Source organism: Acanthopagrus latus, chromosome 5, assembly GCF_904848185.1.
Source record: "Acanthopagrus latus isolate v.2019 chromosome 5, fAcaLat1.1, whole genome shotgun sequence".
Taxonomy (NCBI): Eukaryota; Metazoa; Chordata; class Actinopteri; order Spariformes; family Sparidae; genus Acanthopagrus; species Acanthopagrus latus.
The window spans coordinates 27,390,082-27,416,908 of record NC_051043.1 but is presented as its reverse complement, the minus strand read 5'-3'; the positions used below and the strand labels follow the sequence as shown (position 1 = coordinate 27,416,908).

Genomic DNA, 26,827 nt, shown 5'->3' with positions numbered 1-26,827 from the left:
TCACTCACAAATCTTACAACTTTGCATGTCACAACCTGTCTGACCTCACGATCTCTTTCCTGTTATAGATACAGTAATCAGGGCTCTTATGTGTGTGTTTTCTTTACTGAATGCCCTCAGAGGAGAGACCCCGTTACAGCTGACAGCTTGAAGTGCCTCTCATTCGCTGTGGCCAGTTGTTCTAGTGGATTAATAGACTTTGAATTCTCCCCCTATTGACCGAACGAAAAGCTGATTCATCCAGACCCAGAAAATGATCTCATCAACCCCCACCTCCTCTCTCTCTCTGTCTCTTCCGCCCCCTCCCTCCCTTCCTTTCTTTCTCTCTCTCTCTCTTTCTTAAACAGACATGTCCCTCTTTTTTAAATGAAAACAAGCCCTCCTCCATGGCAGCGGGCTGTGCTTCAAATTCAAAAAAATCTCACACTGGGAGAGAACATGAGGGGACAGAGGGGAGCCTGTGAATTGTAAAGAAGTTGTTAAATGAGATGATGGAAAATAAGTTTTTTGAATGTTCAGATTCTCTGTGTATTGACCCCCAGATGACATAAGCAACAGTTTTCAAAATAAGAGCCCCTTCTGCATCAGAAATCATTCAAACTGCAGCTTGTACTATAAAACGTCTCAGTTTCTACGTTTGTGCTTTAAGTTTTGGCAGTGAGGTTTTTGGGGTTTTTTTTACAGATGGTGTCTTTAAAGCCTGAGGCAAGTTTGACCTGTTTTCAAATTTTTTTTTACATACCATGCAAACCTGAAAATCAGGTCTTTTGCACCAACTTTTGACCCCCAGAGTTTCAAACCTCACACTGAGCTGGAACAACAACATTGCGTGTTGATTCTCAGTCTGGCCTTTGCATTTTTTAAAGATGATCTAAAGGGAAATTTAACACGTTTTCCTGAGTTAACCTTACACACAAGTCATATTCATTCACTATCTTTGTGCCACCCCCCAAAATAAGTAGTCCTCCACCCTGCTCTGCTCTGACAGCAACCCTGTTATCTTGTGTGATATTTGCACATCTTCTACCACACACAGTAGGTCATGTGCTCTTTAATTGCCTTCTTTGACCTTTGTTTACAGCCAGCATGACTATCTGCTGTATATCTCTCACTATCTGCTTTTTTATAATCCACTGTCTCCTCCTGTTCTCTGTCCTCTGAGGTGCGACTTCTTTTATTTCTTGGCAGTGCCTCCCACAGAGCATTAATCATCGCACACTGATTGCAAAACGTATGTAAGAGGCTCTGACACGACTGTGAACCAGCACAGCCGAGTTGCGTCTTCACCACATCCCTTAATCATTAATACGATTATACAGTCGGGGGGGAATTTCTTGCGCTGAGCGGAGGCGATGTCTCATGATGCTGAGATGCAAGCTTTATTGGCCTTTATCACTCCAGGCTATTTTGTAAAGAGACCACACACACAAAGGCTTCACTATTCCGAGGCTATGAATCCTGCTTATGTGCAACTCCAGATGATAAATGTAAAAGAAAAAAATGTACGTCTCATTTTCCTACAGAGTGAACAAAACAGCCTCAGGATATAACATCATAAAGTTGGATCAATAATCCTGAACAAAATAAACTAAACGGTCATCTGACTGGTAGGAGTGTAAAGATAGATAGAAGATGCACCTTTATTTTGAAATTCCCATGGCGCTTCATGACACAGTTCTATGCAGTGTTTTGTTTTTATGAAAAACAATAGATTGTTTTACATTTAAATGTCCGGAGCCACTGATGAAATAATATTTCCACTGAAGAGTTCAGTAATAAAACTGTCAAGTCATATTTTACTTGTTTTTGTTTTTTTTGTGAGTGGATATAAATTTAACTTTCGAAAAGAAATCCTATCATGATATCGGTAAATATCATATCATTGTCCATCGATATAATATTGTATAGCTGTCCAAAGAATCGATATCATATCTTATCGTTGTCTAAGAGTTGTTAAATGTGTCTTTGTCCAAAGAATCGATATAATATTGTATAGCTGTCTAAAAAATAAATATCATATCGTATCATTGTCTAAGAATTTGATATAATATCGCATTATTGTCTTAAAATCGATATAATATCGTATCGTGATGAAACTTGCATGCTATACAAACATACATACTACATTTACACATGAGTTTGAGGTATTTATACTCAAGGAAACATATTTTTCACATGCAGATTCGGATATTTCATTCTAAATGTGATGCACAGTTATAGATAATACAGTATAAGTGTTTATAAAGTGGCTCCGTCGCTGTAGTAACTTGTGCATCCTGAGCTGGTGAACATGGGGTTAAGTTTTCCTCCTCTGCCGGGCGTTGATCCTTCATAATGGGATGTGCCACCGAGTCGCTCTGCTGGTCTCCGCCACAGCAGGTCAACATATTCAGCGGGAGAGGCGGGCCTATGTGCGGGGCCGAGGAGCTGCGGGCTCAGCGCTGCTCAGTGGTCGTGATTTCCATCGATGCGGCGTCGAGCTGACACACAGACATGGTGACACGTGGATTTTCGCGGGTGAGAGGACACACCGGCCACCGGGTGGATTAAAAACTTGCGTGTGTGTGTCGACGTCCCGGACTGCTCTGCTCCCTGATTCCCCGGTCCGGGACCCGGCGATGCGCTCTTTAAAGGAAACGGGTTTCGCAGAGACATCCGGGAAAACGCATCCATGCGCCACGGACACTCCGCATCCCGATATGCCTCTGACATCACAAAGCCTGGTTTCAGGGAGCCTCCGGTAAGAAACCGGCATGGGTGCGTCAACACGGTTATTTGGCTTTATTACGCGGACGAGGCTTCGGAGCGCAGTTGTGCAATGAGACAATCGGGAATCATCAAGTAGACTTTATTGATACAGAATCCGACAATATGGCTGATCAGAGCAACATCCAGTCCGCCGCCTCCAAGAGTATCCGGCCTTTTAAATCCAGCGAGGAGTACCTGTACGCCATGAAGGAGGATCTGGCGGAATGGCTGAACACCCTCTACGACCTAGATCTGACTGCGGACACCTTTATGGACGGGCTGGGTTCGGGCTGTGCCCTGTGTCGGCACGCCAACAACGTGAACCGCGCCGCGCAGGACTTCCAGCTGGAGTACCCGGAGGCTGCACAGTCCATGAAGGTGCCTTCCAAAGATGTGGTCTTCCAGTCGCGCAACGTGATCCCGGGCTCGTTCCTGGCGCGGGACAACGTGTCCAATTTCATCAGCTGGTGCAGGCAGGAGCTCTGGATCAAGGACGTGCTCATGTTCGAGACCAACGACCTGGTGGAGAGATGCAACGAGAAGAATTTCGTGCTGTGCCTCCTCGAGGTGGCCCGGCGCGGCTCCAAGTTTGGCATGTTGGCCCCCATGTTGATCCAGCTGGAGGAGGAGATCGAGGAGGAGATCCGGGACCAGGAGAGCCTGCGGATCGATGACGGGGAACCGGCTGAGCAGAGCCCACCCAGCAGGTGCTTCAGCCGGAAAGAGAGCAGCAGTAAGAGCGTGGAGCATCAGGACGTGGATGAACCGGATCCAGAGCCCTTCATCTGGCCCCAGAAGAGAGTTTTATGTGACATGCGAAATCTGGACGAGTTGGTGAGTTGAAAAGATTAAAAACACAAATCACTGTCTATTAATATCCTGATGCAACAACCCCGAATCACCCTGGCTTCTTCCTTGGAAACCCAAATTGTGTCATATCTGCATTATGACTCATGCAAGTCTTCATTTATCAGTGTAATGATCTTAACAGCTCAGTTTCGTCACCACTACTCATGACACAAATGTGAAATACATTTTCCCGCAGGCTCCCCGGCCTCGAGGTGAGTATCAGTCAGTGTGTTTATGTCTGGTGTTAAAGCAGCTGATAGAAAAAAAGAAAAAAACAAAACAAAACACAGAAGTGTGTCAGAAGTGAAGCATCCTCTCTGAAAACGTCACGCCGGTGCTACGAAGTCGGAAGGCGCCTGTGATTGGCTTTGCATCCACGCAGGTCTGTGCTGCTAAATTCCTGCTCACCTGCAGAGGGTCAGTGTGTGTCTGACACCCAGATTCTTGTCCACGTCAGCTCGGCCCTCTGCGACAGACAGAGAGCCCGCAGACTGAACAATTTGTGTCTGTCACCTTCAGCCTCCCACATCTCGCTTTATTACAACCGAGCAGGCGAGAGAGATCATTAATCGCGTGCCATTTTCTGCAGCAGCGCCACTAAAAACGTCCCCCTTTTTGGCAGCTTGGCTCTGATATATTTCCTGTCCTGTGGAATTGGACTGGCTGACCTATTGGCCTCCCGCCGCCTGCCTGCCTGCACATGAGCTCACGAGAGAGAGAGAGCCAGAGATCTTGTCAGGGCAAAGCTAATGAGCAGCTCAACATGTGCTTAGACTGAGTGGGGGAGCACAGCAGTCAGTGTTTTCATGTTGATGAGAGGAACAATGTCCGTCTTTGGCACCAAAAGATGTGAAGGAGGAGGAGGAGGAGGAGGAGGAGGACAGTCACCCTCGTGCCGCTCAGGCAGCAGAGCAGAGCGGTTCTGGTGTGACCTCCACAGACAGAAATAGGAGCGCGTGTGGAGGAGGATGTGTGCTGTTCACATCCAGACTGTCTGAGTGTTGAGGATTAAACAAGCAGAGTACATTTTGGGACAAAAAAAGAGGACAGGAGAGCGACACGGCTCATGTCTGTCCTTTTTCCTCTTTCTGTCGTACGCGCTCACACAGCGAAAACATTTGCCTGTCCTCCTCCCTCTCCTCCAGGTTCAACCTTAGAAAACTGCTGTGCATGTAAGCTGCACAGAACAGCAACACAGGCTGCTGTGGTACTGAGGCGAGAGGCCGCGATATTAAAAGTACCGTAGTTCTGCTCACACTTCTTGTCTAATGGCTTCTGCTGCTTGTGGTCAGATTCTCATTTTGAGGTCCAGACTTTGTGTGAGGCACATCTCCACTGAGTGACCTACAGGGTGCTTAACAGGCAGCGATCAAGATTAAATCCACATTTTTATTTCCTTGATCGATATCCGCTCGGTCAGGTCTCACTGCGAGGCCTCAGGCTCCTCCGACCTCCATCACGCCGGTCACAAGTTTATCCTGCAGGATGCCGGTCTGCACTTTTCTGAGCATTTCCGTCTCTTGTAGTAGCCTCAGAGGAGATTAGTGTCCAGCTCTTACTGGAAACTCATTGCTTGAGTGTCTGACAGGGAAGGAGAGCAGGAAAGTTAAAGGGCTTAGTTACTTTGGTCAGCTGTGACAGCAGACGGTGGATCTGCTCCCTGCGGTCAGGTCACTTTCCTGCACCAACCCGACGTGGATTGTAACTCACAGGAGGTTTTTGTTTTTGACGTTCGTATTCACAGATTTTTCTCAGTATTACAACCAGATGGATAAACCTATTTTTGCAGTGAGCCCTCAAATGCATCGTGTGACAAGCATTTATATGTAATATTGATGCTCTGATTTGGTGACCGGCCGTACTACCGACCCAAACTGTCGAGTTGGGAATGATTGAACCGCTAAAAATAAAGTGTACTGTCTGAAATGACACGAGAGCACTGAAACAGTCAGTTTCACTCAGAATATGATAATCATAAATCACCCCAAGCCTCCTTTTTCTGCTCCATAATCTGTAAAAATAATAGTTTTCATCGCTGCATGTCAAACAACAATACGCCGATACGTCACATCGTATCCTTGATAGGCGACGATCAGTATCGGCTGATCAGATCAATCGGGGTTTGCTCAGTATTCATGATAACTTACCTTTGAGGCCGCTTTTCAAACAATACATAATTTACCAGCCGGTCCGTGAGCTGCGTCTCTGCTCGTAATCAATGACTCTATTGATGAAGTGTCACCAATTAATTACAGAGGCATTAACTCCCACAGAGATCTGCACAAACACCCTCAGATGCTAAAATGCTGCAAAACTCCTTACAAAAACCTTCGTGTGAGTCAGCAGAGGTGGAGGTAGGAGGTTGATCAAAATGTGAGTTAGCTGTACAGTGTGTGAATCATCACTGCGTTATTTTCAGTATCAATGAATCTGCTGGCGATTTTTCACGATTGATCGATGAATCATTTAGTCTATGAAACATCAGATTGATTCTAGTTGTTGCAGGTCTGATATGTCAATATTAGAGAGTGTCTATATTTATTTATTATCCAGGTGTAAAGACATTAATAATCACACATCAAGACCAACGTTAAATTCTGTTGTGTTATTATTTTGGCTTCTGTTTCTTGTTCGTCTCAGGGAGATTTGTACGCGTGGCAGCTGTTTATCCTTCTGTATGCTGTGTAGTAGTTGGATGATCAAACTAATCTTCTTGTGGAGTCCAGCAAGACAATACAAGTGTGGTGATAATAGGATTACAGGTCATTATTCTAATGAGCGAAGTCGCCTGCATGCATCCAAACAGCAGGATCACTGAGAGGCACGCGTCCCTTTTAAGGACATCTGGCTGTTCTACAATCAGTCACAGTAAAAGAACAAACGTAGCTCCAGATGTTGTCAGATATGATTCGTCTTCCTACACGCGGCTTGTGTAAAAGCAGAGTGACTCAGCAAACTCCTGAATGTTAATGCAAACAGTTGATGTGTCACATAAGCAACACAATAGATGTTTAATCTTCAGGAAGGTGTCGTCGATCCGGTTTGCTCTCCTGGTTTACGGCGAGCCGTCACATAAACACTCACCGTCTCTGTGTCGTTACTCATCGCCGACCGTGGGGCAGCTTTCCACCGAGTTGAGGAAGTGACCGCCGTCTCGGTTTCCTTCGTCATACTTTGAGTCAATAAATGTTCCTTCTTCCCACTCTTTTGCAGAAGAGATGCAGACAGCAGCTGGTTGACATTACTATATATGCCTTCATATAGTTTATCCCTGTGCATTATGGGATTTTCTATAATATCACCCATTATAGTGTGGGGATTATCTGACTGAATGTACGTCTCTACATGCTGCAGGCTGCCTGAGGTAAAGAAACGCGGCCGTCTCCAGACAAAAATGACCTTTTTGTGTGTTTTCTAGGTCTTGCAATCAGCCCACAGGCTAGACTGATAAAACACACGCATATCTGTACAAACTGACACACATGTAATTATCTGAACGACACCTCCTGACCCCCCTAATGCACACGGTGTTGTTCGTGTGTTTAATGCATGCCTAGGTATCTCTGCAGCACGGCCTTTGTCGCCTTTCCTCCATCCGCATCTCTCCTTCTTCTTGCTCAGTCACACAAACTGGTTCATGTCTCTCCTCACCCCAGGCTTCAACATTCAGTCATACATGTACGAGGAACCATTTCCCATCCCCCCACCCCAGACGTGATAAAGACCACAACAGTATGTGCTGTCGGTGGCATTGAGGAGGAAGACGTGAATAGACTGCTGACAGCGAGGTAATCAAAGGCTGACATCTCAATCAAAGACACCAGCAGAGCAGAGGGGAGCGGCAGCAAAAGAGAGAAAATGCAGATATCACGCCTGTGTGGACCGTCTGCTTCATTAACCTTGTGGTTCCAATTTGTGCATTCAGGGAATCATAAAAAAAAATAGGGGGAGTAGACAACAGATAGTGTGCCTAGAGAGACTTTACTGTACACTCTGTTAAACCTGACCGGAGTGGATGTTGCTGTGGGAGGCAGAGCTACAGTAGAGAGCGAGCGAGAGTGAAAGAGAAAAAGTAGGTCATCATGCTTTTTGTGTTGGGTCACACTCGTACGCTCTGCTGAGAGAGCGCCGCATCCTTCAGCGTGTCTCCCTCCTGTGTCACACGCACGCCTGTTTTTACGGGTTTAATATTTTGATATTATTATTGTTACTATTATTTTTGTACGCTCTAGACGTTGCACAGCAGCAGCACAGACCAGATCTCACTCCTCCTCCTCCTCCTCCTCCTCCTCCTCCTCCCTATTTTCCATGCAGCAGGGTACAAGTGGAACCAGCTGACTGTGCACTTTGCACATTGCCCCGCTTATGTCTTTAACGCAGCGTTTGATGCTATCAGCCCGATCGTTTGCATGATTATCATTTAATTGGGTGTTTATTTGAATAGGCTTCAGTGTGTGTGTGTGTGTGTGTGTGTGTGTGTGTGTCTCCTCTGCACCTGCCCGTCCTCGTCTTCTCCACCAGCTTCAGTCGCCTCATCAAAACAAATGGGCAAAGAGTCTCAGACAGTGGTTTGATGTTTAACTTCCTGCACCGGGTGATTACACCGCTGTAGGATTGAGGCAGATGAATAATGGAGTTCTTCATCTCGCCCATTAGATTCATGTTTCCTCTCAGCCTCCAGCGGGTTGTTTGTCATGCGGCCAGAAGGTAGAGCATCGATTTTTTTTTTATTAGAAGACACTCTCCTTGAAGTTGTGGATGAGGTCTGCCCCGGGGCAGATACAATCACATACTTCACTCTGATCAAAACACCGGTCATGAATTATATGTCACGGCTTGTTGAATGTTGTTAAGTAGGTTTTGCATTTTGTACTTCCGTCTTGTGGGAAGTTAGATGAGAAGTTTGATGACGCCGAGGTTCAAACCTAGTCTGACTTCACCCGCTGGAGCCAGAAGTGACCGTGTTTAGGTACAATTTTGAAGGTACTTGTGCTTTACTTGAGTTTTTCCATCATCTGCTACTTTATACTTCCACTCCACTACATTTATTTTAACATATCACACCGATAACTTGAGTTCCAACTTTCTTTGCAGACTGCGTGCTGCATCAGAGCCAAAGAAGCAGATTTTTTTCTATTTTTTAAAATTATTTAGTTCATTGTGATGATTTTAAAAATGCAGAATATTGGAATTAATAATCCCTCAACCTCTAGTATATATACACAAATGTACATATGCACGTGCATGTAGTTTGGGAACTTAATACAACACTGCCTTTGTCTCTATACTGACTGATGGTTGCTATGGTAACAACCTTTCTATCCAAACATGCACTGATTCATACTCTATCATCTTTTTTACTCTAGATGGGACAATAATTTGCTAAATGAACATCGTGCTGTGTTGCAGAAGACTTGAAACCAGCGATACAGACCTTAAACTCATTAGGAGGCTAATTGAATTAGTAGTGGGGTTGTTTTCTCATAAGCATACATACAACTTCTCAAACCCAGAAGCTCACGTCCTTGTTTTTATACTGTCAGTGGATACTAATATCACGTCTGTATGGTAGATATGAAGCTGTAGCCAGCAGCCGTGTGTAGCTTAGCATTAAGACTTGAAAAGTTCCAGCCTGGCTCCGTCCAGAGGAAACAAAATCCACCCAGCAGCACCTCTAAGACTCACTAATCAACACATTATCTCTCAGGTTAAGCTGCTATTAGGTGAGCGGTTAATTTGCCGGTTTGATGATTTTGTAGTGAGCAAGGCTTTTATTTCTGCCTTTAGTGTTTAACTACTGCTTCAATGCATTCTTTGTAGAAAGTAGAAACATAACTTAGGATTTCGTTGTGTGTGTTTTCTCCCAGTGGAAGGTTGCTGTCACACCTCGCCCCGAGGCGTTCATCCAGCTCTTGTTTTTCCGTCTCACTTCTGCTGGTCTGCTCTGTTGGACCAGCATGCAAACATTCTTTAAAAACACATATTCCCATGATGACTCCAGTTTTGTCCCCTCAGGCTGCAGCTTCGACATTATCATCTGTCATTTAGTGAGTTGTTACCGCCCTGAAGCCCCCCCGGGTTGATTAAAGAGATAATATGTGCGAAAGGAGGCCGTTCGATGTTTATGAGATGTTGCACGGTCGTCCACAGAGGAGTCGTTTACACAGGCTGTCAGAGCAGTGGTTTAATAGAGGATAGGCTCCTGATATGTAGCTGTTTCGAGCGTGCGTTCACAGGCTTGAGGAATGCTTGCTGTGGGTGGTGGAGCAATAACCACTCACGTTCCAAAAAATCTCCCTCCTGCCAAGCAGGCGCCCCCAGTGGCCTCGTCTTCTTGTCTCCGTGTTATCTGATGATGAGGTTGTTTAATCTGTGCAAGTTTCCAGTCTCGGCAGGAGATCCTCGGGGCGAGACGATAAACTAAGAGCAGAGTGTTGCTCTCATTTTTCCTCATCATAAATTCCCTGTATGTGCCTCATAATAATCTTTTAATCCTCACAGTTTTCTCTGCGTTTTTGAATGTCTTCTGTCGTAAGTCAACTAACTCCTGGAACCACCCTTGTGTAAATTCCTGTGGAGTGACTTGTTGTAATGTTCAGTTTTTATTGTCAGAGTTTGGAGGTAATTATCCTTCGCAAAAGCAATCATGAAAGGAGCCGGTTCCAGCAGGCCAGCACACCTCTGTTTGATGACTGCACCAGAGCAAACTGTGCGGTCGCACATTGTTGTCTCATGAGGAGAGACATTCTAACGGATGTGTGGCTTTGTCGAGGACATTTATGAGAGCTGGATCTCAATCTGACAACATGAACCAGCAAACTACGACTACATTTTGTGTATGTTCTAGCATACGAGAGCAAATGGCCACCTTGCGTGTTCCTTTGTTCGGACACCGCGTGTTTGTCCGGATTTCAAATCAGTGAAGAAAACGGGGGGAATCAAATCTTTATCTCTCCCCTCCCATTTCCTCTCCTCATCCCCAGGGTTTGCTCGGCCCTCTCTCTCAGCGTATCTCTTCCATGAATGGTCCTTCAGATGTTTGCAGGTCAGGAAGGAAAGGCAAGCGAAGAGGTTGTTGACTCACACTGAGCAGATATGACGCGATCTGAGCAGCGGGATCATTAAAGCAATACGTTCTTAGGCCTTCTTTTTTGGAGGTGGGGGGGACAAACATGGCTGCTCGATTCATGGAAGATGTCGCAGCGTTCTCATTGTAAGAACAAAAGCATTTTTTTTTCTCCGCTCAAGCAAAAACAAATCTCTGCATTCCTATCTTAAGATAGCTGCAGCAGATTCCCAGTATAGGGGCGCGAGCGGTGGATTGTTCTGTCTCCTGCTCAGTTTTTCTCTCCCTCCTTTCTCGAACATCTGCAGCTTCTGGCTGAAAGCGTCTCTCGTTTGCATCCATAATTCATCCGTCAGTTTCTTGCAGTGTTCCAGCTCCACTTCCGCATGTTTCCTGCGTGACCTTGTCGCTCTCTCTCTCTCTCTCTCTCTCTCCCCCCCTCTCCTCCCCTCGCCTCCTCTTTAACTCACTGTGGTGTGTGAAAGCGAGTGTGTTCTGGATCCATTGTTGACACGGTGAAGACATGGGAAGTGCACACATTCATACCGAAGCTTCCACTGAGCAAATATTTCAGATGTCAGGCCTGCTATTGATTAGGGTCATTATCTAACACGCTGTGCAGCTCAGTGTTTCATATGAGAGAAAAACGTATGACCTCAGCTGAGGCGAGAGAAAGGCTTCAGTGTAGCAGGGCCGAAAAAAAAAAGGAGGAAAAGAAGGCAAAACTGTACAGTCAGAAGGGGAAGGGTAAGGCTATGTGTGTGTCTGTAGCCATAGCAATCTTTCCATGAACTCACCAGCTGGGGTTTTTCCAACAGGGCTCGTCCACCTACTGACAGAATGAAAGACGGAGTGACGGAGCGGAGAGACAGAAAGAGAGGGAGGGGGAGGGAGCAGATGTAGAAATGTAAGCAAAACAAAGAAAGCTGAAGACAAATATAGGTCCGGTCAGCTAGTGCACGGGCTAAAAATAAAGGCTGAAAACACAACAGAGAGGAGGAAGGCTGCATGGAAGCAGGTGAGCTGCAGAGGCTCAGCTGATCCCACCCTGCTTTAATTAGCATGGGAGAAGAAAGAAGGGTGCTGTTTCAAGTAAATAACACGGTGCCTCCATAATCATCTCAATACACTATAATGTAGGTGTCACACACACACACACACACACACCCCTGTATACTGTTGTAAACACTCACAGGGTGGGAGCTCACAACATCCAATCTTCCTCCACCACCCCTCAAATAATAATGGCCGCCCCTGCAGGCACGTTTGTGGAGCAGGTATTCTTCTTCTCTTCCTGCGCTCCTCTCCTCCTCCTCCCGCTCTGCCACTTCACTTTCTCTCCCTCGTGGCCGACAAGTGCGCATACGCCTTTTGTCTGCGAGAGACGCCAAGAAAAACACCGCCGACGCTGCCAGAGCACAGGCCTGTACAACACAGGCGGAGCTCGCTCCACCCTGCAGTTGTGTCTGGCTCCAGTTGCCTAATAAGCACCCCCAACCACAGCAAGGGCACCGGCTCTGACTCCCTCGATTCAAAACCCAGCTGGCAGCGCAGGCCTGCTGACATCATCTTCGCTCTGGTTTCTGAGCTCTTTTCTCTCTCTCTCCTCAGTTTGTGATGTCAGAAGCAGAAACATTGTTGTGCAACAGCCTGACGAGTTGCGACGCTGCGAGAGTATTCATTAACATGTCCGCATAATGTATTTTTGTGCTTTTGTGACACTTTGCGGTGAACTAAGTAACCAGAATGTTCTGTGGAGATGAGATGAAACGGGGCTTTTAATGTGGCGAGGGAGCCGGGCGGGGCCCCTCCGTCACCCAGGAGCTGCTCGGAGGGAAAAGTCGGCAGGAAGATGACGCACACGCACCGAACACCCTCACAATCAGGCAGCCATGATTGCTCATTCCTCACACCATAAAACAGACTCATTGTGTCTCACAGCACTGAGGGCCAGCGGGGCTTTGTCCGCGGTTACAGTTAACGTGACTAAACATGAGCTCATATGTGGACCGTGACCTGAAGAACAGGAAGCAGTCTCTGTCAGGTTCCTCTCGGATGCGTGTGTGTGTCATGTTTGTGTGCTGAGGATGATAATCTGATCTGATCCGTTCTCCTCAGGTGCGTGAGATTCTGGGCCGGTGTTCCTGTCCGGCTCAGTTTCCAATGATCAAGGTGTCGGAGGGGAAGTACAAAGTGGGAGACTCCAGCGCGTTGATCTTCATCAGGGTAAGAACCTCGTCCTCGCCACAGAATCACCTGTCACCGTGACCCAGGAGATGTGTTTCTGTTTCCAGGTTTTATGTTCACAGATTAAACTACATTTCTGCATGTAATTGACTTAAAACCACAAGTTCTTTGATATATATTTTGTTGAGTTGTGTACATATAGTCATAAACATCAGATGATACATCAGAGGGGGGATGGAAGTTGGCGTATGTGACTAAACGTGACATGAAAAACACGTTAATACGTCACCTGTCCGTGAACATTTCCACCTGAGTAACGTCACAATGAAGGCAAAAAAACTCCCATGATCCCACGCTACATCACAGAGACCAAAAGCGAGTCCTCAGGCTACATAAATGCTCCCGTTTTTATTGGGACTCTTATTTTTTTTCTCTCCAGTAATTATAATATTGTACTCGAGGCTGTGCTGAGATCTTGGAACAAAGCAACGTCACTACAAAGAAGTCAGACGGAGAAAGAGCGATAACTATGGTTGCAAAAACAAGAATTATGGGATTGTTGACGGTGCACATCCATCAACAGCTCACAGATCTGCTTCCTGGGTTAACTTTGCTATGAAAACACGACCATCTTGTTGCTGCTGTAATATTCTTTTATTCTACAGAGACACGTCAAGAAGACGATCTGCGGTAGAGACATAAAATAAAATAATGTCAGTGTGCAAATTTATAGGTCTTCTGCAGGTTATTGTTACCCACCACCTTCCAGAAATGATAATTTAATCCGCATGTGCCTCCTGATGATCGCCTGGTTCAACTTTGACCCATTGTATCGAGCCCAAACATGTGCTGTGTCTCAATTCAGGGTTTGCACCTCTGGAGGAGCATTTGAAGGCCAATTATGTCACAATGCTGCACGAAGGCTGTCCCAATCATAAGACTCCTCCAAATGTGTCCGTCCTTTCCCTCTTTTTGAAGGATGCACCACTACGATCCTTCATGGCCTCACGTATCCCAAGATTATTTGTGCGCCCGAAAAAGAAGAAAGAAAGAGAGAAAATGGCAACATCGCGTGACGTAGATCGTCATTTTCACGGGTCTGGGCAGCAGAAATCATGACGTAAGGATAAAACATCTGGTGACGCGGCCAGGAAATGCTCCAAAGGCAAGACCGGCACATTTAACAACGGCTGACGCGGTTAACAAGAACTCGCCTTCGAAGACTGCAAAGACCGGGTCCTTCGAAGGATACAGACCCTGAACTGAGACACAGCAACAGTCTCCCTTTGCTCTGAGGGCTTGTTACCAACATTTCTTACCTTGAGAAACGGTGATTAATGTGACTAACTAGTCATATTCATCTGACTTCTCGTGTCTCCCGCCCCTTCAGACTCACACAACTACAAAAACGTAGAGCTACGTTGTGATTAACCTTTTTTCCTAGAAGTCCGTGTTCACTGCTATATTTAGATTATTTTCTACATACAAGCTACTTTGGCTCAGGGGGCAGAAGACAGCAAGGCCTGCAGTAATTGCATGGAACCATACGGTGTTGGCATATGGCATCATATGTTGTTTCAAGGATTATGTAGCAACAGATAAACCCTCTCCTGGCTGCATCGTGGCTCCGGTGAACTGTTCAGTACATGTAACAGTACTGTGAATTCTCTCTCCCTCTCTCTCATGTGTGTTTACAAGCGGCCTCGGGTCTGGCCCATTCCCAGGACTGTTCTCTTTTTCCCACCGAGACACAATTAGAGCTTTAGGTCATTTCCTGAGTCGGTCCTTATCTGGGCCGTAGCCTGTTTCTGCTCGGCTGTTTGTCTCGGTTTCAGTTTAAGAGCTGCCACGGTGCCAACACGAGGCCTCACAGGACCGGACAGGAAGGCTCGTGGATACCAGCGATCGATTTTGGTCTCACTTACCCTAAAATGTATCCCCAGCCGGATTAATGGACTCTCTCCGGATGGCATTCCGAGTCGTCTGCATTTACATTAGTGACCCGTCTGACTGGCAGTCAATATTTCTTCACTTTTAGTGGCACCACCCAGTCCAGGCAACCCGAAGCTTTTTCTGCCTTCATAGTTTGCTTTACATTTGGTCAAGACAGTCATCAAAGGTGTCGTGTTTACTGAATTAAGCAGGATTAACTGTAAGAACAATCGATGTTCCAGCCAGTCTGTATTTTTGATTATATTCAAGGCAGTTACATTGTCGGCCGACTTTATAAAACATTATTATGGGATTTTTACTCTGATGCAGAATAAAGTGTCTGGCTGTGATAATAACGTGAAACAGAGGTGGGATTGTTCTCTGCATTTTCCGTGTGCGTCATAAACACTCATTTATGAACACTAAAGCTATCATTAGCTGCTCTTTTTCATCAATCCTGCAGGGGAGGGAGGATCAAAGTATGAATTTGCAATGGAAGACCTCAATAAATAAATAAATAAATAGATAAATAAAAACACAAAACCCTCCAGCTCTCCTCACCTCTCCCCCCTCCTCATCATCCTCATGCCGTCCCTAAGCTGCCGTGTGAAGTCTCTGATCTATGGAGGCTCACGTTTGCCATTTTATTGCAGCAGACGTATCCAAACATGCATGTTTGCAGTGTGTGTGTGTGTGACCGTGCGAGCCTTTGACTCGTCAGATTAGCCCTCTTCACACTGCCTCCGCCTCCTCTTGCTTCCTCACTGGGGATGACAGCGATTATGCGTATGGCCCCAGCAGCTAACAAGTGCGGCCAACACACTTCCCTTATTCTTCTGAGGGGAGGGACGCGGGCAGCCGCTTTGAATGCCAACAAACCCCCATTCAGCTGCCAAAAGCTCTGACAATGATCTCGGGTGGAACAAGGGGATGAAGTGGAGAGAGGGAAATGGGCGATCGGGGCCACATGAACAGAGAGGAGGGGGGAGTTAATAAGGCCTCCTTTGTCCCAGGGGAGGTCGCTCACAGAGGGAGGAGATGCCTTCAGTCGAGGGACACGACAACTAGAATTGATCCACGGGCTTAATTTTTGAACTCGCCAGCAAGATTTAAGAAGAAACTGGTTCAGCACGCCCCCGCAACGATGACATGTAGAAGTCTCTCTGTTCGCTGTTGCCATAGAAACAGGGATCTGTGGTCTCTCCACGCCGGTAAAGACTGCGATACCCCTTTAGTGTTAGGAAATTAGGCGGCTAAGCCACACATCTGAAGAGGGAACATGGTCCCACATCGTTTCCTTTAGCCTGAACACACTCTGCAGCATCATGTATAAAACATGAAATGCATAATCAGGTTGCTGCATACAGAAACAAGTGATACGGAGGGCAGTAAAAACAAAACTGTAATCATACGAGCATTTAGAGAGTAATTTAGATGATTTAGTTTCTGTGTTTGCTGCCAATCGCTGCGTAACGTCGTCTGTTCCTGTCTTTCCGTCGCCTTGTTATATTCTTATTTTCCTTCCGTGATTGTGTTCTGTTCTGAGACGTCTGCAAAGATGTCTATAAAGAGAGCGGATGAGCTGACAGTCTGGAAATATGCGGCTGCTCATTTAGCAATTTAAAGACCCCTTGATAATTCTTTTTATAGTCGTGCAATTATCTCACTCCAGTTACACAATGAGGTTGTTTTTTTGGGTTTTTTTTTTCTAATATGGATTCCCGGTAGCGGTCACCGTCATGACAGCTTCTCCTCCTCCACACTCGCAAAAAACAATAACAAATGAATTCTAAAGAGATTCACGCCACGTCACCACCTCTATCATAGTTTACTGTACACACTATGCAAAGACTACGAGTGATCACAGGGAGTTAGAAGTGATCGCAGATGTATTTTGTAAACCGTGTGGACAAAACTGAAGCATGTCTGCTGTCTCCTCCTGTTCACGTCGCAGCTTTATACCTCTGTGATGTTTTTATTTCTATCAGCGGTGATCAAGATATGATATGAAAGCCGTTACGGCCTCGCTTTTGCTCTGCTGGCACACGACGGTCACGCAGCATCACACAAACCAACGTAAACCTGTCACTGACATACGGCCAGAGCGGAGGAGAGTAAGCAGTTTATACTCTCAGGTCTGATAGAGATAAGCAGATCAGCTGTTTTGACGGATTTGATGTAGTCGGGGAGGGAGGCCGATGAAAGGACTTGTAGTGGATTGGCAGAGATTGTGTTGGCAGAGAAGGTGGGGTCAGACTTTGGTGCACATGCCGTGTCTGATCCACGGTCAGGGACCCGGAGATGAGACGCCGCGCCACGTGTGATTTCGGTGGAAACGAGCTCCGTGCCAGCCCACACCGATGCACTGTTATTGCTTTGCCTCGCCTGTCCCCTGAGACACGGGTACAACCTTTAAAACATGTGGCTGACAGCCCCTGTTACACAACCCAAGGCGGGTGGGCGGAGGGGGGGGGGGATGCATCCACGGGGCTGTCACATCAGTCAGGTTGTGTTGCTTCAGTGAAGGCAGCTTCTGCCTGGAGGGAGCGTGGCTCTTTGGTCCGATCTTGCGGATGTGTGCGCCTCAAAGAAGAGAGGAGAGTAGGAAGTGACATATCCACAAACCCCCCTCTGTCACGGCCTCTCCTCTCAGCTGAGATCCCAGTTATGGAGGAGGTGGAGGGGTGAGTTGTGACCATGCTAACTCACCCCGCTACCCTCTGAAAACATGGGGAAGCCAGCTGAGAGGCATGAGAGAGAGAGAGAGAGAGAGAGATGCCAAAGAAAAGAGTGTCTCTCACAGCGCTTTGCCTCTTTATTATTCTGCCATACTCTGTTTTTAATTGTGAGTTGGCATGGCAATAAACAGCCCTCATAATGGCAGCAGCTGGGGGTGATGGGGGAGGGAGAGGCGGGGGTGCATCTAGATGTTACGTAACACTGAAGGCCGGCCAGCCTTCAGCAGGCCTCCCCACTTGTGGAATTAGCATATCTATTGACTTGTGCAGTGTGTGTGGTGGAGCTGTGTACAAAAAAGGTTTTATTTGTGCATGAATGTGTATGTTACTCCTCCCGTTTATCTACTGAGACCTTGGTTTCTTCTTCTTCTTCCTCCCTCAGGTCCTTCGTACTCATGTGATGGTGCGTGTCGGAGGGGGCTGGGACACATTGGAGCACTATTTGGACAAGCACGACCCGTGTCGCTGCGCCGCTTTCGGTGAGGTCACTTCCTATTCCCCCGTCAGCCCCTTTTCAGAAAACAACTTGATTGTTGTGTCTTGGTACTGGCAACACTTGCGACGCTTTGAGGATGAGAAACAAATCACGTCTGATGTTCAGTCCAAACATCTAACTGATGTTCATGTAAATCTGAATTCTGTTATTTCCCATTTTCTGAGTTTTGCTCCTTTGTTTGAAACTGGAACCAGATCAGAATAACATCCAGCCAGGAAGTGTAGGTGGGCAACATGATGCAAGTTTGTATTTGAAAATGTGCCGTCACTCTGAGTCAATAATAGGAACATTACTCATGACTAATTTCCCTGATGTTTCAAAGGAAGTCTAAACTTAGTCTCTCTACTAGTCTGAAACTACTGAGACTACTCAAACAGTCTTCAGAATCGAAGTTGAAGTTTCGTGTTTGGCAAAACATTTCTGGAGCTTCACAGCAAAACAACGTTCCCGTGTTCTCCAAAACAAGTGAACAAAAATAACATGAAATGGCTCCTTGAAGCTTGTCCAGTGTAGTCAGCAGTCTCAAGGATCCACAAGATCCCAGACTGATGTGAGAAGATGTTATTTGCAGCCTTGACGTGCGATCAAACTCATTCGAACACTTCAGACGAGGTGAGGGCTGCTTTAATGGGGGTGTGAAAGATAATAAAACAAAATGTGGGATCTCAGGGCTTCAGGAGACTGTTGAATTTTGAATTTTGAAGTTATAGACTCCATCTACCTCAGTTGTTTTGCTCCCATCTGCACAGGAATGATTAGATAATAGCTGGATTTTCATTTTTGGGTGAACTTATCCTTTAATGACAACCAAGCCAGTTTCATCTGGTGCTGCACATCCCTGCTCTGTAACTCTACCGCTATCTGACCTCACGACACGAAGATCTGATTTGCTCTTAAAGTGTCCGGATCACTCAGAGAACACTGATACATGTTCATAACTATGCTGGGTGGGACCGACCCTCCTCATCCTCGGGTCAGAACTGCCTCTGGAGCGGTGATGTCAGCGGCCGAGCGTTTGGCCCGGACAGCTGACACCAACTGAAACCGCGATCGGTGTTACATTTCTAACCAAACGAGGAACCGTGTTGGAGACAGTAGAGTATTAAGTGATTAGAGAAGCAGGCGTTCTGCGTTCTATAAATGTTCTTCCTAAATGGTGGGATCGTTAGCATTTCCCTGGTCGGGTCCATCTAAGGGAAGAATTCAGTTTGTTCAATCTAAGAGCTTGATGGCGCTGATATGGTCAAAGATTATATATGTCTGGACCTCTGAGTGACTTTAATCCTTGTTTATTGTACAAGCTGTCTGAGATTGTTGATCACAAGCCTGTTTTAAACACTTGTTATTGATCTGTCTGTCCAGCCCACCGGTACCACCAGGCTAAAGCCAGCGGTCAAGGTCAGGGAGGCCAGAGCAAGTCGTCCAGCGCCCACTCCTCCCGCTCCACCAGCCCAGGTCCACACTGGCGAAATGATGGCATCGCCCCGTACAAACCTCCTGACAGGCGCTCGATGGATGCCCCCTCTGCTCCGTGTGCCGCCGCCTCCTCCTCCTCCTCCTCCGCCTCCACACGGCCCGGCCGCTCTCGGAACCCTTCCGGTTCCACCGAGCCCGACTGCGGCGCGGCGCGTACTCTGCTCCCACGGCCGCCACGAGACCGCTCAGAACCCCGCCACTTTAATCCTCTCAGGTGAGTTTGTTGTCTACGCATGTCCGCGGATAAGTGTTCGGATAAGTGCGTTGCCTTGATAAGAAATTAATCTCTGTCAAGTAGCCTGGCAGGGCGCGATCCAGTTCTGCCTTTTGCACTGATGCGCCCACAGACGAGAAGGGCACAAACACACATGTACACACAACTGGGAATCTACACAAATACACATGCCAGGAAGCCACAGATTAGACCAGAGCAGATTTATCTAATCTCAGGTGACATTGCCCAGACAAATCCATCACACAGCGCCGCCCTACAGCACATCCTAGTGGCTGGAAGGTAAACGCCGAACACGATTACACTCTCCTTTCTCCTCACTCGTCTCGCTCTTCTACCTCCATTCACTTAATCCATCGACTGTCTGAAGATGGCTGTGATGCAGTTGCGAGCTTAAGCCTTTCTTCTCCTGCCAGTGCAACAGCAGATGTTCTGAGTTAGTACGTGATAAATGAAACCACGCTGCAGTTTGATGAAGCGACATATCAGTGATAGAGAAGTGGCTGCTGACATCACAGCATCGGCATGTTGAGGCCGTTATGCGCGGCTCCTCCTACAGGACATAACGACGTTAAGATACGCTGCTTTTTCCTGAAGCTGTTAAAGGTTAAACTGGTCACATACGTTCTCTATATGCGAGAGTGTGAAGGCGCTATTGTTTAACACAATCCGAGCTGAGTGGTGGTTTACTTTGGCTTCTCTCCAGCGTATGTATCATCTCTCCACTGAACGATGGCCCAGACCAGACGTCAAGGCATCAGCTCATGCGAATTAACCCTGTGTGGGAGGGTCAGCCCCTTTCAAATGCCCCAGACCAGATAAAGACTAATCTGACAACTATCCCTTGACAACTGCTCACAGCTAACTAGGGAAGTAGGTCAACAGGTGGGCAAATTATCATGCCTGGATACATAAAGCAGACTCATTTCTGAGGATAACTTTAGACGTCCGGTGTAATTAAACTGTAATTAAAGCCAAAAGCTGCGATCAAAACTGAATCCTCGCTACCCAAAATGCAAAACACGAGACTGCAGCATGCTGTCATTCCTAAACTGACTGATGGCTCTGTTGATTCACGGATTCTCGACAAAACATTCACTCTTTTCACGATGCTTATAAAGTTTAAGTCAGACAGAAATAGTTGTAAAACATTCCAGTGTGCTCTGTCACGATGAGTTGATGAACAGGGTTAGGGTTACCAAATGCTATTTTCTTATCTACTGAAAACACGGCATCCATTTTGTCTTTAAATATCCAATTTACAAACACACACTCTATTGATCAGCATCTGTCTACGATTCTGTTCTTCCTGGAAGTGAAGCTGATGATTATAAACCTGATGCTCCTGCTGTGGAGTCCAGTCTCGTTGAGAAAAGGGGCAGTGATGTGTGTCGGGCTAGAAAATCTAAAACAGCAAGTGTGTGGTTGAATTATAAAAATAAATGACCTCTTTTCTCCTTCATGTGTTCTAGGAATAAGGAGACAAAGTTACCACTGACAAGACGTCTGTCTGGAGACAGCGACTCCTCTACAGCCTCCTCGAAGGGAGGCGGAGGAGGAGGAGGAGGAGGAGGAGGGCGGTACTCTCTTGGTGGTGCCTCACGCCGCTCTGGTGAGGAGGTCGTCCTGATGGTTAACCGAAAGGAGGGGAGGCATATGATCGAGAGGCCCGGTGGTGGTAATCAGACACCTTCCCTGCGGCCCTCACTGCCTCGTGCACGCAGCCAGTCTCGGGAGCGTCCGGGTACACTCGCTCCGATACTCAAACCCAACCCACCGCAGGGATCCTCTGATGGGTCGCGGACATCCCGCACAGAGAGGGGCCGCTCCATCGGAAACGAGGGCCCGAGGAGGCTCCATGCTCCACGTTCCCACAGCCAGAGTAAGTTATCGAGCCGCACGCGGTCAAGTGACGCCAGCCCGGGACCTGCATCCAGCTTCAGAGACCCTCAACCCCCACCCGCGGACAGACGAGAGGACCTTCGGGCCAAACAGATGCCCCCGTCCTCTCCCAGATTAGGTGGTGGGTTCAGCAAGAGGCAGTCGTCCTCGTGCTCTAACTCACCAGTTAAAGGTATCCAGAACAACAACAGCAGCCCCAGCAAGAAGACGATAACCACTCCCAGACCTCCGGCCCCTCGCTCACCCTCCGTGGGGAAAGGTAGACTACTCCCACCAGTCACAGGAGGTCGACGTTCACCGCACTCCTCGCCCCGCAACTCCCATCATCATGCTGCACGCTCCTCTAGGACATTACAGGGCGCCCGCTCCGCTGGGCGGGGCCACCACAGGAACTGGACTGGCCTGGAGCGCCAGGAGCCAGAGGAGGAGGAGGGAGGCCTCGGCTTCCAGATGCTGCCATCGCTAGATCCCCAGAAGGAGCAGGACCTGTATCGCAGCTTCGAGGCTGAGTTTCTGGCCAACACGCAGCAGGTTAGAGTGGTGTCATGCAGAGCCCCAGGAGCAGCGACCCTGCAGGGAGCTGGGACACATTCACTGCCAGCACCCACTGACGCTAACGTCACCGACTCTGCTTATTCTTCTTCTAACTCCTCGTCCTCCTCCCTGAACGTGGGCGCAAAGATAGGAACTCTGCCTGACCTCAGGGAATCCAAGAGAACTAACGCCCGTCCCTTCTCGATGGACGACCCCTTAAATTTACTTTATGGACACAATTTTGGAGGACCACACAACTTCGGTGACGGAGAGCCGGAGCACTGGGGGGAGCGTGGAGGAGGTCTCAAGAAGCTCCCGGCCATCTCCAGCTCCATGGAGGAGAGGGAGCTCCCATCTTCTCTGCCTGGTCTTAGAGACACAGAGTCAGACAGCTTGATGAATCAGGTCCCCTCACAACCTGCATTCCACTGTAGGAATATGAACGGAGACCATGGAGGTTTTTCTCCCACAGGGGGGCTGACAGGTCAGCAGGGTCAGCTCGGCTGGGGCACAGGGCCTGAAGGAGACGTTCCTCTGGAGAATCACCAGCCAAACTTACCGTATGACCTAGAAAATGGTGATGGCAGCGATGACCTCCCGCCTCCTGAGGCTTGTCCTTCACCTGTGGCCCTTCCCCCCTCCGAGGACTGCTCCTTCCAGGACTCCTCCAGTGAAACCTCTTCCATGTGCTTCAGCCTGAGCGAATCCCGCTCCGATTCCCCTCCGCCATCTTCAACCATGGCCAACGGGGACACCGATGGAGAGCAGTCTAAGAAAGGGCAGAAGAAGGGGGACGGGGTCGGGCCTATCTCAAAGCACAAACTGAGAAGCAGGATGAGGCCTCGCATCGACAACAGGCCAGAGAACAGCCCATCACGCATCCCGACCCCGGTCAGCTACAGAGATCTGCAGGCTCACGACACGCTCTCCCCGTGCCACACGCCGCCGCCGCTGTCCCCCCAGAGCTCGCACTCAACCGGTCGTCCAGCCACATGTAAAAGCCTTCATCAGGCCTTCGCAGACATGATCCATCCTCAGCCACGTTCCCCGGCCATGGGCAACAAAGACTGCTCGTACCCTGGACAGTCAGGGAGCCTGGACACTGAAGCTTGGATGTAGCACAAGTGACACGAGGGAGGGGGGGGAGATGTTGTCATGAACTCTGACTACTGTGTAAAAAAAAAAAAAAAAGACTTCTTCAGACTGGGCTATAGACTGTTTTCACTGCATGTCTAACACTCCTTCTTTTTCACTTAGTTTCTCCCCCCTGAGCTGCTGCACGGGGGGACTTCGCGTTGCTTTTATTTTGCACTCAAGCCAAATTATTTATTACCAAAGGAATGGTCTTTTAATATTTACTTTTATTGTAATTTTAACATGTGCATGGGGATGCTTCTGCCAATCATAAGGTGTTCTTCTTCTTTTTTTTTTTCCACTGGTCGATACAGAAACACAGAAAGAGAGAGAGAGAGAGAGAGAGAGAGAGCATATGTGCTCCAGGTGCTCCTGTAGAGGAGTGGTGGTGAAGTGCCAGGGATTTAAAGCTGCATCTTTCCATAAACAGTGTAAACACTAAACCTTTAGTCTCACGGATTAGCTCCCTCTTGTGGTTCGCCTCAGCATCTCTGCTTGCCTTGATAAGTCAAAATACTGGTCTGACTGTGATATCGTCACCCTCTCATCATACTCACACTTACAATATACTAATAGGAAACATAGACGAAAGGTTCCCCCCATCGTCTTTATTCTGACTTTTCTGAACGTTAACAAGCAACTACCCATCTCTGTACAGTCGTCCGCTGTTATTAACGTCTGTGTTCACCCTCTCACGACAGTCGATGTGGTCCAAATAGATGATGTTTGCTTTTAAATGCTTAATGTGTTAACGCGTTTTCAACTTTGTGTTCGATGCAGTCGAGAAATGTTAACTTTATTTCTACTTTTAAGTGTAAAAAAAAAATAATAAGAGGAGCAGTGAAGGTTGTCGTTGTCACTGAAGCAGAAACACGTTGAGAGCTCTTCCTCGGTCCAACCTGTACGCTGGAACACAGTCAATTGCTTTTGGTGAATGAATGTGTAAATACCCATGTGGATGTGCTCCCTGGTAGAGGCGAGTGTTTTGTACATATATATTAAGAAAAAAGGCATTGAATATACAGTTTGATGTACATATTCACTGTAATGAGTTCTGTGCTGCCTTAGCTATGCAATATCGGTGTTGGAAATGGCCTTGACGATTCCCTTTTGCCTTAAAGTTTATTAGCAGGTTAGTTTTTTTGAATGTTTCTCGCTCACTAAGATCTATTCGGTAAAACACTACATTGCCATCGTCAACGGTTTATCGTGATAGAAATCTGAGGGGGGTGTTTTTTTGAGCGTGAATGTGGAAAGAGGAAATGAGGAACATTGCCAATTTGAATCATAAATTATACTTGATGTAGGTGCACATGATAAGGATGATATAACTCTAATTTATTGCCTCTGAATCCTGTTGAGATCCAGATAACCTAGTTAGCAGCGGATGGATTTCTGAAGACATGACACGATCTGTGGCGACACCTAGTGGCTAAAACAGAGACATGTTTTATTCACAGAGTAACAGAAAACAGAAAAAGATGTTTTCTCAATGCAGAACCCCCTCTTTTTTTTGTCTCCCTACGTTTTGAACAAGCTGTTCTGGTGCTGATGACAGCCGATGATAATGTTTTTTTATAAGGTGAAGTTAGACGGATGAACAACTGAGACGCTCGACTCCCCAAAAAATCATTGGAGTGTGAGCGGCAGTGCATGAATAATAGATGAAGCAACTGGATATGTTCTCTTGTGAGGCTCCTTCACGGTTGTTCGAGAGCTTGAAAAAGGCCAGAGTCCAGCTACTGTTTGTGGTATTTAACAAGTGTGTAAATTATATTCAGAAGTGGAAACATGGGAATTGTAGTGTCGGTGCCCTGCAGACGCCTCATAACCCTCCAAGATAGACTGATACTGAGACTGAGTGGACAGTTTCAGTGATGAGGAATCATGGTTGAGGTGTTTCTGCAGGGCACTGACGCGGTGAAGAGGCTCAGAAAAAGAAAAAGGAGTGTGCATATATGTGTGTACACACTGTTTGAGAATATGTACAGAGGTGGAGTGAAGAGGGATGAGTGATGTGGGTCTAATTTATTTATTTATGAAGTGAAGCCTGATGGGGCTCAAGTGACATCTGTGTCCTGGTAGCCGAGCTGTAAGTGTTTTAGGGGGGGGACAAAAATCCAAATGAGTCGGTGCCCGACGCAAAGAATCACGTGTTTTCTAAATATTATACTGTCCAGAGACAAAATGATGAGTTTGAAATGTGTCCACTTTAAAAAAAATAAAAGATCTCATCTGATCTGATGGACAAAATTAAGCACATCTGGGCTGTTTGCAATTTTCAGAGACACAATAATTTGATTTAAATACTGAAATAATGTATCATGTATCAGTATTGTCAGCGCTGCATTGATCCGACGTGTAGCCGGTGATCAGTTTCAACTCTATGAACTGATTTATTTTACATGTATTCCAATTGTTTTACATTCGGATTTATTTTTGGCTGATTTGCATTTTTGATCAACTGGTGTTTTAAAATCTACCAGTGACGTGAACTGTGACTTCATTCAATCAATCACAACAAAACATAATCTGCTCTTTTATCCTGCACAACTTCAAAAACGTCATGAAACGCTCTTCTTCTTCTTCTTCTTCTTCTTCTTCTTCTTCTTCTTCTTCTTCTTCTTCTTCTTTTCTGTCCCTAATCGGCGAAATCTGAATGTTCATGATGAGACAATTTCTTGTTTGCTAAATGTTGTTTTCACTAAAAAAAACCCCACCAGTAAATATTAAAAACAAATGTACAGATTTGCTCGACATCGTGGAATTTGTATGTATGAAATAGCAATACTGCAACATTTCACTGTTTTTTGAAGTTGAAAATGCTGTCAGGTTGTTTCTTGTAATAAATATTTTTTTCCTCTGAAGCTCATGAATTATCTCTTAATTATGAATTTTTCATGCGGAGGCTTTTGGTTTTACGGGCCGCGTGTTGCAAAGCAGACCGGGTTTGGATTTGAGGGGAACTTCTGCAGCACCTGTTAAAAATATCAATGTAGATGATGAAAATATTATTCTTTTGTGATTTACTAACGTTTTGCTCTTCTTTGTACAACATGTTTTTGTTGCATAAAATGTACGACACTGTGTGAAATCCTCCCATTTCCCTGTTAACTTATATCTGATGATCTCTTGCAGATTTTACAGACTAACTTTCATAAATGCTCAAAAACTGAATGTTGTATACACTCACCGTGTCTTTGAGTACATGCAAGATGATATAGTGACAACTACACAGTGTGTTTGGTAAAATAAACCAAGCTAAAACTAATGTAGTCCTTCAATAACCTTCCTTTATGAAGGCTGTTATCATAAATTGTTGTTTATACAGTTTAGGGAGGTGCTGAATTAACTTTATGGCCATTTTAGAGGTGAATTGATATAAAAAGTCATTGATTTGATATGAAAATCACTTCTCATGACACTTAAATTCATTTGTATACTGAGGGATGTTTGTGTAAGCAAGTTTATTGTAATATTTTGTAAATTACAGCCTGTAGAGATTAAACTAACATCATCAACAGAGTGTGAAG

The 26,827-nt window shown here is 46.5% G+C and overlaps 1 protein-coding gene across 2 annotated transcripts; it reads left to right on the top strand.

Moving 5' to 3' along the window:
* The first annotated feature begins 1,033 nt into the window (after positions 1–1,033).
* gas2l1 (growth arrest-specific 2 like 1) lies at positions 1,034–26,161 on the top strand. Of its 2 annotated transcripts, XR_005075230.1 has the most exons (6): positions 1,034–3,582; positions 12,782–12,889; positions 17,903–17,999; positions 19,379–19,706; positions 21,197–25,254; positions 25,288–26,161. XR_005075230.1 is itself a non-coding variant. In XM_037099170.1 (5 exons), exons 1-5 carry the CDS (start codon positions 2,872–2,874, stop codon positions 23,277–23,279), a joined length of 3,327 nt encoding a protein of 1,108 aa, XP_036955065.1. In that variant the 5' UTR covers positions 1,034–2,871; the 3' UTR covers positions 23,280–26,161. The 2 variants fall into 2 exon arrangements, 1 of the variants encoding a protein (XP_036955065.1); XM_037099170.1 differs by having other exon boundaries at positions 21,197–26,161.
* Positions 26,162–26,827: the final 666 nt, after the last annotated feature.